Source organism: Ciconia boyciana, chromosome 4, assembly GCF_034638445.1.
Source record: "Ciconia boyciana chromosome 4, ASM3463844v1, whole genome shotgun sequence".
In the NCBI taxonomy this organism is placed as follows: domain Eukaryota; kingdom Metazoa; phylum Chordata; class Aves; order Ciconiiformes; family Ciconiidae; genus Ciconia; species Ciconia boyciana.
This window is the reverse complement of record NC_132937.1, coordinates 47,253,652-47,269,396: the sequence shown is the minus strand read 5'-3', so window position 1 is coordinate 47,269,396 and position 15,745 is coordinate 47,253,652. Positions and strand designations below refer to the sequence as shown.

The following is a 15,745-nucleotide window of genomic DNA, read 5'->3' as shown; positions in this document are numbered from 1 at the left end:
TAAGCCACACAGTGGTGCATGATGGCATCGAACAACTTGAAATGAAAAAGGCACAAAACTAAAAATGACGGTGTATGTAAGAGGAATAAAGTGAGAGGGAAAAGCAAAGTGAAGTCAACTCAAGGCTGGGTGGAGTAATGGGCTCTGTCCAGGGGATTCCTTCTAGTTCCTTGGAGCACTGTTCAGGATTTGAGAGAGTCCTGCTTATGCTGCCCCTAAACCATGTAAGTTTTGTGTGTCCTTTAAAAGAAAAAGACATGCTGATCTGAAATGCTGAAGTTCCCCCCCGAAGCTTAACTTAAAGTTACTGTGCTATTCTGTAGATGTTCCAGTAGTTGGGAAGTGAGAGGTTTTCTTCAACAGTTTTCTTTCTCCTGTTTACAACAAAATTATAAACCCTTTTACAAACTGTTTTTTATATAGTGAAGTGTGTCCTAAGGGTATCCTGAAATGCATCCTAATGAGAGAGTGAACATAGGGTCCATGGGGGAAGTAGGCCTAATTTTTTCAGTGGTGCATAGACCTTGGGGATGTACTCCACCCAAAATGGATATGAAATTATTTTAAAAGTCAAGCTGAGGAAATAGAGGTTATAACAGAGAATCTCTGGCATCTGTGAGTAGAAAAGCAGTGCTATCAGCAATGTCCTTGTCCACCTCAGTGCAATAACAACCTACTAGTCCTATTAAAGTCTTCTGTAGTTCTTGACCATTGCAGCCATGCTGTCATTATTCAGTACAATGCAAAAGCAACAAATTAAAATAATATTGATTCTGCGTACTAAGTTTGAAGTGTGTTATTTTCTTTTTCCATTTTAGCGGGGGGGGAGAGGAGGGGGGGAAGTATTCCCTCGCCTTTCAAATACTTCTGCAAGCTATGACATTGGCCGCCATCTTTATCTCCCTGAGTCTTGATACCAAAATACAGAGTCTAGTGCGTTTCTGTCTGTTGTTTTGAAATAACACAGCATTATACTGCCTGTCTGTCAAGGTAAAGAAAGAGCTGTACAAATCTGTACATGGCAAATAACGGATGCTTTTGTACTACATAGTTTACAGGCTGGCAGGAGGAATGATCCCAGCATCTCAGTGTTTGCCGTCTGTTCCCTACAGGTCAGAAAATATGTGCAGAATGTCTACAGGAGCTCCAGTGAACATGCAGAATATTCCAAGTTAGCAGGCAATTGATTTCATTATACTTAGGTCTTAACCATGATATATTAATTGTAATTGGCAACTGATAACATGGCAGAAGACACAATGAGTGAGAGGCTTTGGAATGAACTGTTCATTGAGTTGATTCCAAAATGGCCATTAGCTCAGTCAGTGTAAATGTGGGTTGTAGGAATATTTAAGTGACAGCTGGAAGTGAAACTTTCGAAGTGCTCTATTCCATTCTCTTAACATGCACCTAGAATTGGAGTAATACATAATTCTTTTGCCTACTACTGCTATGAGTAGTACTTCAAGATCAATGTTAAGAGTACAGACATGCTTTTGTAACTACTTTGAGATACACTTAGCTTTGAACTTTAGACCATTACCATTGTAGTGTTTCCACAACACAGTCACTTACTAGTCAGGATTGAACTCTCCTTGTCTAGTTACACTCACGTGGCTGTATTTGAGAAAAATGTGAATGTTTATCCCAAAATTTGATCTGGAACAATAATATTTTAAGTAACTTTTGACAAAAAGTTTGCTCCATGATAGTTGCTGAATTATGGCGGGGAGGGAAACAACAACAAAAAACCCACCCAAGTAATTTTTAAGTGAAGGCCCAGACTTTCAAATTAAAAAATAACCTTCACAAGTTGTAACAAAAACTTGTTATTACATTTCAATGAACCCTTCCCATGACACCTCCAAGGAGAATGGGCTGCTGTAAGTACACAGCAGCTCCACGTTGAAGTACAGCACAGGAAGGACATGGAACTGTTGGAGCGGGTCCGGAGGAGGGCCACAAAAATTATCAGAGGGCTGGAACACCTCTCCTATGAGGACAGGCTGAGAGAGTTGAGGTGGTTCAGTCTGGAGAAGAGAAGGCTCCAGGGAGACCTTACTGTGAACTGTCAATACTTAAAGGGGGCTTGTAAGAAAGACAGGGACAGACTTTTTAGTAGGGCCTGTAGTGATAGGACAAGGGGTAATGATTTTAAACTAAAGGAGGGTAGATTCAGACTAGATATAAGGGGGACATTTTTTACGATGAGGGTGGTGAAACACTGGACCATGTTACCCAGGGAAGTTGTGGATGTCCCATCCCTGGAAACATTCAAGGTCAGGCTGGATGGGGCTCTGAGCAACCTGATCTAGTGGAATAATATCCCTGCCCTTGGCAGGGAAGTTGGAGCTAGACGATCTTTAAAGGTCCCTTCCAACCCAAACCATTCTGTGATTCTATGATACTTTGGAATGGTATATTTGCTGTTTAGAGTAGCTGATAGCTGGCTGTACAAGCCTGCTTACATTCATCACTCTACACTGAAAGTAAAATGGATGTAAGAGCAGATTACAGGAAGGTAGTTGTATGTCATCATAAGTTTCTGGCAAGGGTGCCCTGTAATTACTGTACACTAATCAGCCTCTGTGTGAACAAACTTCTAAATGTGATGATTGACTGCTTTGGTAGTGGTAATGAGATGCTCTGGGGGCAAGTATTTATCCAGAAGATGGTAGGTTGTATGATTCAAAATATGTTTTCCTAATGCCTAATATGTTATGCAATATGCACAGCCGCTGCATCTGTTGTGTTTCCAGTATTAGATTCTAAGGAAACGAGCACTTTTTGGGGGGGTAATAAGTTTGTTTCTTAGCCATACATTTTTGATCAACTTAGAGTAAGTGGATTGGTTTTACAAAAGTGTTTTGTGGGTAAGAAAAGAGCTCTCACTGTGTGCAGGACTCATGCTGCATAGCTTTAGGCAAATGGCTTTGGGGCTTTCTGTAGGACACTCTTTTGCCATTATTTGAGACAGTTTAGGGTCCTGAACATACAGTCTCAGATCAGTAAAGCAAATGAGCTTAAAGTAAACTGAAGTAGATACAGTGTAAATACCTTTCTCTTGTGATGAAGTTGTGATTTGAAGTTAGATTTGATTCAGAGGTCTTGTGGTTGAAGTACAGGATTAGCAGACACTGGGTCTATGCTTTGTCCTGTTGCAGAATTTCTGTGGGGGGCCAGGAAGGTTTCAAGCTATCTTCATGGCACATCACCTGATGTAATGAATGCAAAGGAGCACCGTGAGACTTAGTTCACACATTATTATAAAGCCTGTTGAGAGGCTTTCTTGGCTAGCATCTCTAAATAAAACAAATTATTCCATGAATGGCAGAACTAGTGAAGCCTGGTTTTCCTTCAACCGATTTACTTTGTTTACCAACTGATTTACTTTGTTTACATCTATCCTAGTGTCTTCCTCATCCTTTCCCACTGTCACTTCAGAGCTTCCTCCTTCTCTCTGTCCCAACCCTTTCTGTGATTGCTTGAAGTTACTCCACTGCTATGCATAATTATGAATCCTCCATCTCCTGCTCATGTACCACCAGCAGTGGTTGAATCTGGAGTTAACTTGTGCATGAGCTGAGAAGAAAATGTAGCTATTAATCATGTCTTATCATTTTCTTCAGCAAGAATGGCACACTGGGCCTCTCGTGTTTATTCAACCACCCTTTCTATGGAACTTGCAGGAATACCATGGTTTTGGCATGTTGGCCAAATTTTATTTTAATCAGTTGAAGACTTCAAAAATTAGGAGATGGGATTGCCAGTCAGCACAGCTGCATAAACCATGCTTCCCCAGAAATGGGATTAGAATAGGGGCTGTCTAGGAAAGCCAGGTGTGAATCTATTTAAGTAAATGCTGCTGTATTCTTTGAGAAATGCCGCATCATACTATCTGAGTTTTGTAGTTTTTAAAGCCTTTTCCTTGATTATTGGTTAAACAGAGTATCCATTGGTCAGTAAATTTAAGTGAAAGAAGACAATTTCTGTCCTTTCCACCCCCTGCCCCTCAGGATATGGCTGACCTTTCACCCTCTTGTATTCTTATTTGTGAATGGATTTCTTGCAAACTTCAAGTTTGCATTTAGGTTTGTCGTGTTTAAATTTTCATGGAGTCACTTCAGGCTATGTCCACTAAGTCTGTTTTGCTTAAACAGAACACTTTGTACAAATTTTCTCTTTGCTGTTAGTATCTATGAGATTAAATGTTAGCCATATACTTGGTTTTCTTCCGAGCACCTATTCTTGATTTTTGTAAAGCTTTTTGTAGTGTTCTGCATGGAAGGTGCTGTATGCAGTAGACCATGACACAGTTAGGAGAAGATTTGCCTGCTTTATCTTTAGACTTGGAAACCTTGATTTTCTTTGAGATAAATTGTTCAGAAACATTTATGCCCTTGAACACTAGGTAGTCAAAGCTGCAAAAGCTGTGGTGGGTTTATTAGCTGTTGTTTGAATATTAGTTATTATGAGGACTTTTTAAAAAAGAAAAAAAACAAACCACCAAAACAAAACAACAAAAAATTACAAGTACCAAGGTGGGTTTTTTTGTTTTGTTTCTGAATCTAATGCAGTTTTTTCTTTTCCATTTTATTTTCTTAAATTCCTTCTTAAACCCTGCTAAGACAACCTGTATGAATCCACAGATTTTGAAATTACATATGTTCATGACACATTTCTCATAAATCCATTTCAGCTGTAAGGTTGTATCTATATGCACGACAGCATAGTAGTAAGAAGCAAAAAGAGAGTCCTTGTAGTAAACTGGTAAAATCTGTTTCAGATGTTGAATAAACATAAAGACTTATGGAAAGGAGTTCATTTCTCTCACCAACAGAGAAGGTGCTATATGTGACCTGTTCCCATAGGCTTAGTAGAGAATAATTTTAAAAAAATTTTTTTTTTAAATGCTGACTTTTGGAACAAGTTTAAAGGAAATGGCCTTGGGACACTCCTGTAGTAGACACTCCTGTCTGTATTGTAAGTAAAGTAAAATATACCCTGGGACATGGAATTCATGGTCTGGGGTCTTATTTCAAGGAGCTGCATTCAAGAATAGTGTGTTACTACCTTATGTTTGGGGCCACTGTACCACTGTCCTGGGTATAATCAATGCATATTGCAGTTTATGAATTTCATCTTTTTTTATGAACTGCAATCTTTTGGCTTACCCTCAGCTCTGAGAAAATAGTTGTTTGAGGTTTTTTTTAAAGATAATGTAGTAGCAGAAGCTCTTCTTGCTGTCCTTGACATCCCTCGCTAGTTTCAAGTCTAGCTGAACTTTGACTTTCCAAATACCTTCATGGCTGGATAGACAGATTCATTATTCATGTTTTTGCTTTTTTGGCAATAAATATGTGAAATGAATGCATGAGATTTCTGTAGAGGTTCTGAATTGTATTTGATGGCTGTGTTTTTAGGGGTGTCAAGCAACCAGCAAAACTTGAAGTACTTAATACTCCTATGATATGACCTGTTTGGTATGATCTTAGTGTGATCACTGTAAGTGTACACTGGGAAATTAAAGTAGAATAAATTTATAATTACAACCCACACAGGTAGTAAAAGGTTTATATATACACACACACAATATTATATATACACAATTGATACACACTTCTAAAAGACGTAAGTAGAAATAAAAGTTAAAGCATTTTAGTATGTCTAGCTGCATGTTTAGATCAATTCCCAATTGTTTTGTGTTTTTTCTCTAAGATAGATATTCCCAGTTATTCATTGCTCAAGAAACTTCCCAATGACACATCTGATGTTCTTCAGCAAACTCTGTGTACTTAGGTTTCTTTACCAGTATAGGAGCCAAGCTCAGATTGCATGCTTCTTTTCATACAGGCATCCATGTTCAGGATTCTGTTTAACTTCAGATCAGCCTCATCTCCAGAGGTTACTGATCATTCACTTAAGGGAGAAGCAGCCGTGGGGCTCTTGCCAGACTTTTGGCTACCTTCCACTTCTTTGGAAGTGCTGCTTTTCCTGTGCTTGGCTGGGTACCATCGTCTTTGCCCTGAATTAAATGTAACCTGTGAATGACTACCTTACAGTTTGACTATCCTGAGAACAAATTAATATCCATCGTGAGATCAAGTTTTCCATGCTTTGCAGGGTGGTGTTCACCTCTCACATGGTGATAATCAGTTTGCTTTGGAATGGCTGGCTGTTAACACAGCTATTGAGCAATACTGTGCTAACTATTGAAGGATTTGTTTAGTCTGAAATAATCACCATAAAGATAACATGTATTTTTGTTGCATTCAGAGGAGGTTAATCTTCATTATTCTGATGCAGCAAACTTTTGAAACTTCTTTTAATGAATAGCTTTATAATGAGGACTTATCAATGTTCTGTGGGTGTGTAATCTTACAAAAAGGTTGGACTGTTTAACCCAAGAAAAGATCAACATGTTTTCATTCTGCTCTGTACAGACTTCTTCCATGTTATATATTCTGAATGTAAAATGTATTCTGAGGATGAATATATAAATATTTTTGTTTGACAATTTTATTATATCTGTGTGGAATGTTATCAGGCAGGACTAATTCCAAGACTGTTTTCTGTGCAGTGTTCTGAATAACAAGCTCTGTGTTTGGGCCTCACACGTGAAATGAGGCAGACATTTATCCTCGTTCTTCATGCAAAATGTCAAATATTTAAAAATAATTCCCAGGTGTGTGTGTATATATGATAAAAAGCCTTGCACAGTCTGCATTAGGCCTGTGGCCTGTTCCTACCAAGGGCAATACTGTTTTTACAAGACCATTGCATACAAAAATGCTTATACAGCTACACTATACCAACGTGCTTACGTCTGAGTTCAAAACAAGTCCGTATCTGTTTAGCGTGCTTCTGCTTTAATGGGGTAATAGGTCCTCTGCTTTAGCTACACCACTGTCTCATACTCTCTTCCTGGCCACCTCAGTAAAGAGCCTGGCTCCATCTTCTCAAAGACCTCCACATAGGTGTTAGGTCCCCCCAAAGCCATGTCCAGGCTGAATAAACATCCCATTTGGGGCCTCCAGTACAAAAAAAAGCATTGATACAATTATAGAATCACAGAATGGTTTGGGTTGGAAGAGACATTAAAAATCATCTAGTTCCAAACCCCCTGCCATGGGCAGGGACACCTTCCACTAGACCAGGTTGCTCAAAGCCCCATCCAGCCTGGCCTGGAACGCTTCTAGGGAGGGGGCATCCACAGCTTCTCTGGGCAACCTGTTCCAGTGCCTCACCACCCTTATAGTCAACAATTTATTCCTAATAGGTAATCTAAATCTACCCTCTTTCAGTTTAAAACTGTTACCCTCTTGTCTTATAACTACACTCCCTGACAAAGAGTCCCTCCTCATCTTTCCTGTAGGCCCCCTTTAAGTACTGGAAGGCTGCTATAAGGTCTCCCTGGAGCCTTCTCTTCTCCAGGCTGAACAACCCCAACTCTCTCAGCCTGTCCTCATAGGAGAGGTGCTCCAGCCCCCTGATAATTTTCATGGCCCTCCTCTGGACCCGCTCCAACAGGTCCATGTCTTTCTTACGCTGGGGGCCCCAGAGCTGGATGCAGTATTCCAGGTGGGGTCTCAGCAGAGCAGAGGGGCAGAATCACCTCCCTCGACCTGCTGGCCACGCTTCTCTTGATGCAGCCCAGGATACAGTTGGCCTTCTGGCCTACAAGTGCGCATTGCTGGGTCATACTGAGGTTTTCATCCACTAATACCCCCAAGTCCTCCTCTGCAGGGCTGCTCTCACTCCACTCATCGCCCAGCCTGTATCCATGTTTGGGATTGCCCCGACCCAGGTGCAGATCAATATGAATGAACTGAGACTGGTAAAAAGACAATTTCATGTGTGTGCTGAGAGACGGTGTGAGCTAGAAATGGGTTCATTTACTCCTGTATGACTGTACATTGAGAGTATTTTGCTTTTACAACTAGCTTGAGTATTTTCTTAGTACTGATTATTCTAAATAGCTGATGCCGTATATATATGTTTTTAAAAGTTCGTGTGGGAGATAGCATTGATGGTTATGGGTGGAAGAAAAGCTTGCATTTTGGAAAATGTAAAAAGGCATGCGCTTCAGCCAGCACTTCTGGAACACCAGAAGTCCATGTGCTGACCACTTTGCAAATCTATGAAGTGCTTTGGCAAACTGTAGTAAGCCCAGATAGTTAGGGAATTGCAACACATGGTGTACAAAAAGAGTACACCAGAGGAGCTGGCTCTGTTCAGCCCAGGGAATATAAGGCTGAGAGTGCCTTCCATTGAAGAGACAATGGTGACAGATTGTAGCAAGCCCAGCTGTCTGCCTTCAGTTTGTTCACAAGCCTAAATTATGGAAGAGGCTACAAATACAAATAAGCGTGCAGATGTGAAAGTGTGCCAGCCCAGGTGGGACATATCCCCTGTGTTGACAACATTTTTTGCCCGATTAAACTTTGCTTTACATGTGGAACATCATATAGTGGTCTTTCTCTCTGTTCTGTTCACTTCTCATCACAGCAGACACTGAAGCGTAAGGCTTAAAAAAATGTACTGGGTGCCTGTATGGTGTGTGTCTATGTATGCCTTCTCACTCTGGTCCTTCAAACATTGCCAGCAGAATAACAGCTCAGCAGTGTATAATTAGCTTTCTACTGAGCTTTTAATAATAATTTATTTATTAAGTCTCTTGCTTTTCAAGATGTGTATTTACTTCCCCTTCATTCTGGCTTTCCTTCATTTTTTTTCTCTTGCACACTTTTTAGTATATTGCAGTGTATCACTTTTCTGTGTTACTGCCAGTTTGTGAACTTTTGCTTTTATTTCTCTTTTTGTTTCTGTTTTGCCTTAAACCTCTTACTTTTTCTAGTTCTGGTGGGAGTTTTTTATCATTTATCTCCAGAAGGATAAAATGTGCATGGGAGAAGCATATTAAACACTTGTTGTTAGCAAAGTGGACTAAAATACATGAAAGAATGGTCCAGGGGTATTAAGTCCTGGAGGTTTGCTGCTTGAGTGATGAAGATGTATATATATATATATATATAACACACAACCCCCATAATTTAAAAGCTTTACCTATTGAAGCCCATGTCCGTAGCTGCCATTTGCACAAAGTTCCCTTTCAGACCTCTTTCAGGTTTCTGAAAGTGATAATGTGCATCTTGCTTGATCATGCTCACACAGTTGCCTCCTAACAGCTGCAAGGCTGATAGTGAGACAGTGTGTACTGATGTTCTGCACCACTTAGGCCTCTGATATTGGATTGCCCTCCCCAAGGAGCACAGTACACAGGCTTGCCCTCTGCTGCTCCTGTTCCTAGCTCTGAAGTGCTTACGTTTTCTTCACTGTCTGAAAAACTGCATTATTTTTTCTTACATGGTAGGTTTATTGATAGTTGTCATACGTGGTGTGGTACGTAGTGTGTGTTTACTGGAAAAAGCTAGCTTACTTGTCCTCATTCAGTCAATGTAGTCGATCCCTGACTCTTTACCCTGCCATTTCATTTGCCAGAGCAGCATCGCTAGAGGTTGTCAGGACATTGGCACATAGGATTACAGAAGCAAAAGAAGTAGAAAAAATGTTAATTTAAGACCTTGTTAGGATCCAGGTAAAAATTAACTTATTCAGTGCTCTTTCTTCAGGGGACAGGGCAACTTCATAGAATGATGAGAAACTGTGCATGATAAGTGGGATGGAAACTGTAGGTCACTGGAAAATTGGCTTAAGAAACAACATGTTAGAGAGTGTATTTTTGCCATGTTGTATACTTCAGATACTTGCTTATGTACATTGTTAATCAAAAGACACATCTAGTTCTTTATATGGTTTTGATTTTAAGTTTTCTAAAGTATTTTTTTCCCTTCAGCTGATGGAGTCTGTGTGTTTAAATGCTTGGTTAACAGAGACACTGAATACTGTCGTGTGGGAAAACAGTCTGTGTTAATTACGCTGGGATACAACAGTGCCTTGCTCCAGTTCACGTCACAAGCTGGTAAGTACATCTTGCATTTGTGAATATCTTCTCCTTCCTGCCATGCTACTGTATTGGTAAAGTTCGCTTTAAAATATGTTGTGTTCTACCTCTGTTTCATGTTGGCTTTTTAAATATTTCATTTTGTTATGATGATTTGTGCAACTTCATTTGCCTCTAACCCACTCCAGCTGCCTTTTGCAGAGTATGGACCATTCCATAGTGGACATAACATTTTTGCAAAACAACTGCAGATTAATTTTCTGAAGAAAACAAATGCAGATAACACATTCATATGACAACTTCATAAACTCTAATAACTGGTAAACGTAATGCTTTGTGTGGGCAATCTGCCACTTGTTGCTCCCCATTCAGAAATTGTCTTGCAGATTTGTTTGTCTGCATAGTTAATTGAGGTAGCTTAACATACACCTGCAGTTCTTAGAATAGATTATTTTGTGTGTAGTGATGCTGAAAAGGAAACTCACTCTGTAGAACCATGACTGTATTTTAGTAGAATGTTGAGATCTGTATTTTTATACTTCCACCTGACTTGTGTTTTTGTAAATCCAATAGCTGAGACTTTTTAATATGTGCTATCCTCATGTCCTCATATTGGCTTCTGGAAAAGCATTCTCAGTCTTTATGCAAGGAAATTCAGAAGGATGCCTATTTCTTCTGAGTAGTGTGCAGCATGGCCACAACTCGTTATGAAATTGTGTAACTACAGGTAACATACAACTTCCTCTTTAGCAATAACCAGGAGTTCTTATACGGCAGCCTACATCAGTAGGCCTGGTGACTTCCAGGAGGCCGTTATAGTTATTTCCATTTTATATTGTGTGGAAACTGAGGCACAGAGCAATTAGAATTGATTTTTGGCAGCTTATTTAAAGACACATACATGTTTCAAAGTATTAAGGGCTGAGAATTTGGATGTAGATGGGTTTGTTTGTGCAATGAGTTGCTAGTCCTGTGTCATGTAGACACAATACATGAACTCTTGAGTCCCACTCTACTAGAAAATACAGGTTTTAGACTAAGCTGATTTTTTTCAGTTGGATGCCAGATCTTGGTGGCCTTTGAAGTCCTACCTGGTTACAGCCTTTCATCTGTATCCATCACGAAAAACTATTCAAATTTTCAATGTCTTACCTTACTAAAAAACAATATGAATGTAAGCTAAGAATGACTGTGAATGTCTGTTGGGTTTTTTTATCTATGTATTTTGGAATCTATCTGATTCCAAAAGGCACTGATAGTTTGGGATCCCAAGGCAAAATAAGTTTCTTAGTGCTCTTCCCCACCTTTACAAACAAGTATTTGAAAAAAATCCAGCTAATTTCTGTACAGTTTGGTATTTTTCCTGAGAGGATTGCCTTGAAGATTAAGTGGTAAATTTGGTTCTCTCTTTAGCTGTATTCCTCGGTGATTTGTGTTTAGTTTATTTATATAGCTACATATTGTGAAATAGATAAGAACAGTATAGATAAGTCTTTTAATTTATTACTTCTGATTGCTTGTTAACATGACTAAATTGAGTGTTTTCTATATTTTTTCCATCTTTAAAACTCAGGGGAAAATAAATTGAAATGGCCTGTTAGTCCATGCAACAACTCATTGATAAAATGACAGGAGTATAATGGGTTGGTCAAAGTAAAGTCTGTTTGGATTAAATTACAAACCTGTTGATATCAAATGGAATGTGTTGGGTGCTGCATGAAGCTGAAAGTTACTTGTAGGATATTATTTCCCCATGCCATAGGAACAGCTTTTTGGTACCTTCTTCTACATGTTGAATATATCAAGTAGCACCTAGTCTTGAGAAAGTTATATGTTTTTACAAAGAGGTGAAGGCTATACAGCAGAAGCTAACCTTTTGTTTGCTGTGTGCAAGTGTAGGTGTTACTCTCAGTTCTATGTATTTGTGAATGTGTATGTCTGTATAATAAATAAAAATAATGCTGTTATTACAAAATGGACTGAAAACTCCTTTTTCACATGTTAAAAGTGTTAGTTATGAAAATGCATCATAAAAGTCTTAGGTTTTTTAAGTCCTCTGTCTTTTAGGAAGGTAGAGGAAGATGAGGAATGAGGAATGTGGGGAGAGGGAAATTCATGCCCTGCTTGTGCCCACACAGAGAATTGCTGTTCTGGTTCCAGCAGTTAGACAGTCATAAATCATAGACTGTATCTTTCATTTCCTGCTGAACATATGTTAAACATCTGAGTAGGATCAAGCAGGCAATAAAAATGGAAGTTAGTAGCCTACAGGCTTTTCTTTCAAAAACAAAGATCATTTATCTGTTACAGACCAACCAACCAGTCTGTAACTCATGTGTGGCAGACTTGGTATGTAGCGCTCTACTCCTTGGTGGAAATGGCCTGCTTAATTTAGCACGGACTTAGTTCATGAGCAGAGGATGAATTGTTCTTTTGGGGTTGTGGTAGAATGCAGGGTCCTTTCTTCTCTTTCAAACCTCATAACCCTGGTCTCCAGCCACTTTCACAGTGCATCCAGGCATTGGACATGCCAATAGTTGGTGTCTGTTGATGTTGTTTTACTAGCACAACTCACCTTTAAAGTTGTCTGCCAGCTCTAATAGCTGTGCCATTTACATAGAAGCACGATACAGGTGGGAAAAAAGAGTGTTATTTACAGTTTTGAGTTATTTATAGCATATAGTCTTGTGGATCTCCACATACAGAACTGAACTAGAGACATATGAGAGTGTGTGTCTGTAGATATATATATATATATGTGAAATATATTAAAGGCATATATTGAATTTTATATGTGTAAACATACATGCTGTTACTGCAGTATAATTCAAGGAAAGGAACATGGTATGTCTTATGGTTATTTTTTCCCCCACATTATTATTTCATGTAATTATATATGGATCTAATGAGCTATGGTTTTGTTAGCAAGTCACACAGTCCAGAAGGAACAAGTTTGTAGAACAGAACAATTGATGCTGGGGCCCTGGTATGCAAACTATACTCATTTGGGAAGGAGGCAAGAATGGAGGGTATGTTTACTGTGAACTAGACCCAGTCTGGTCACATAGACTAAATGATCATTGGCTGTTGAAGTTTGTTCCTGGAGTGCATGTTTTGGTTTAATTTCATCCAGAAGGATTCCAGTTAGTGTGTACTGAGACCACTCAGTCATGCAAACCAAAGCACTGTAAGTGGCGACAACTAATACATATGCCTCAAGACCCACAGGGTGCAAGGAAGCTGTTCAGCAGTTTAAATCTAAGTATTTGTGTGAAGTAATAAATTCTATGAAGTAAAGGACCAAATGACTCTGTGGTTGCTTGATAGTTTCTGTTTAAAGTAGTGATTCTGTTTTTCAGAAAAGCCAAAAAAGAAGAGTTTGGTTACCTGAATCTTGTTTTATTTGAGTTAATTTAGAAAGCAGTTAAATTCACAAATATCTTTAATCTTGCAGCTTGAAACTCTTGTGGAGTTTTATTGCGTAAACAATAAGGTGCAATTGCACCTGTGCACTTCACGATGATCACGAAGTCCAGCATTTGCTAGTCTCAAAAGAGCGGTAGGAGGTTCTACTACTGGAATGACTTTAAAAATCAGAAAGGTTTTGACTTTTAAGCCATAGTACATGCACAATTGTAATCCCTAACTTCTCACCTCTGGGGCAGAAACTTTGTTTCTGTGTCATACTCCAGTTTCCAAATTACTCCACTATCACAAAGTGGCTCTAAGCTTTGTAGGTGCTTTCCCTGAGCTAATTCATTTATGTGGCTGTCCCAAACACTGGCTAGGCTTCGAGAGTATGCAGCTATCAGGTTAAGCTGTTCAGCTTCAAGGGAATTAACAGTCTGATGATAATTTTTCAGGTTGTATTTGGAGCTGGGGACTGTGGCATTCAAGAACAAATACCCATGATGAGATTTTGGAGACTGCAGGTCTACTTGCAAATCTTAACAGAGAAGGCTGCCACCAACCATGCCTTCTGGTGTGTCCGTATCCGTTAGCCTTGCTGTGCAAACCTGTGGGTTTGCCATTGTCTCACTCTGTGGTTTTCTGTGCCATTGCTTTTCTTGATCCAGTTAGAGGCAGCCATTCACAAGTTTTGTGGTGTTTTGAGCTGACTCACTGAGTGTTCAAGGTGGTAGGATCTAAAGGGAAGCTCAAGACCTAATCACTTATGGTACTGTTTTCAGTACCTTCTGTTTCTCCAGGCTTTCCTTGAACATTTCTGTGGCAATGATTTTAGCATTAGCATTTTAAAGTATTGATTGATTCTGATTCCTGGGAGGACAAAATAAAGGGAATTGGAAAAAGGTCAATTGCTTCTCCCCATTTTTTGCGTAACTCATAACATTCTGATATTTTCATTTGAATTATTCTGGGCTGTTTTCTTACTAGTTAATATTAGTGTTTGGCTTTCCAGATGTGATCTGATTATTTTTTTTCTTTTCTTCTATAGGCAAGTAATTTAGTACTGTAATTTTCCCACAGTTTTAGAAAAATTTACTACATGAAGGATTTTAAATTTCTAGATTTTTTTACTCCTATAAGTTAGAGCTGAGTACTGCTAGATCTGCCTGCCTGTAAATTACAATATTGCAGTGCTAGTTCTCTGTTGAAGGTGGCAACATGCTTGTATTGGGAATTTGTCCAATCATTCAGAGTATTTAAAAATTCGTTCTAATGTCTTGTGTTCTGGTAAGAGTGGAAGAGAGTGGGGGTGGGTGGGTGGATAATTGTTTAAAACACACAGTACTTCATTCCAGTGAGGCAAGGTATGTCGTAGAAAATGTTGGCAGTATTTTGAAAATTAATAGCCACTAATTCAGTGCTACCAGATAGTGCTTTCATGTGGCACGTCTGTGGTTACCAGTTCAGAAGAGGCTCTCACTAAGCACTGCTAGACTTCTTATGTACCAAGACTTTCAGCATTCTGGCTATTTAAAACTAAAAAACACAAGTGAACCACCTGCATCAACTATATCCGTCTTACAATTTCCATTTCATCCAATTATACTGCACTGAGCCAAATAATCTTACTTCATTAAAGTGTAATTTGTTTTCTGAGGAAGCTTGCTTATGTAAAATTCATCCATTCTTTTGAGGAAGAATAAAAGAAAGGGCCTAATGCTTCTTAGTTTAATAGTTCCCAAAGTGTAGTTTAACTTCAAAAGTTTTGCAATATCACAATAATTTGTACAACCTTTATGTAAATTTGACTAAAACTTAAAAACCCATTTCTCTCTCTGTTGTCTAATACAACTCTAATGGCTGTTCTAAAGAAAGTGAAACATTTATATTTAGATACTTTATAATGCCATTTTACAAATCGTGACTATTCTTTTGGTAACGTTTTTAGTGTGAGATTGACACAGTGGGGGAAGCTTTCGCATCTGCTAGTTCACATTGCTTTGGAGTGTGATTGCAGCTTGAAATTAAAGGTACTCCTTTAATATTTTTCTTGATAATAACTGACTGTTTTATCAATTTGGCTTCATTTTTGTTTTATATCAATGTGAATCATGTACTAATGGGTGGAATGTTCTGTTAGAACAAAATCAATTTTAGTTAGGATGCTTGGCTTGGAGGTGATAACAGTATTTTGTGTTCTGCTTACCAAAGAAAGCATATCTTATTGGTGCTAAAAATAGAAAATGCTTTTGCTTTGGGAAAAGTATGACTTAGGAAACTTAATAAGATTTGGCACATGTGGCATCCAGTTCCTGATGTGGAATTACACAAGGCCATCAGTCATGTTTCCTGTAAAAACGCACAACTGATTGA

At 38.9% G+C, this 15,745-nt stretch overlaps 1 protein-coding gene across 2 annotated transcripts in view; it reads left to right on the top strand.

Annotated features, from left to right (window-relative positions):
• Window positions 1–15,745, top strand: part of LOC140650879 (histone-arginine methyltransferase CARM1-like) — a 78,101-nt gene that overhangs the window by 17,550 nt on the left and 44,806 nt on the right. For both annotated transcript variants that reach the window (XM_072859705.1, XM_072859704.1), the window contains exon 2: window positions 9,857–9,982. In XM_072859705.1, coding sequence (XP_072715806.1) covers window positions 9,857–9,982 — 126 coding nt within the window. The remainder of the gene's footprint in view (window positions 1–9,856; window positions 9,983–15,745) is intronic.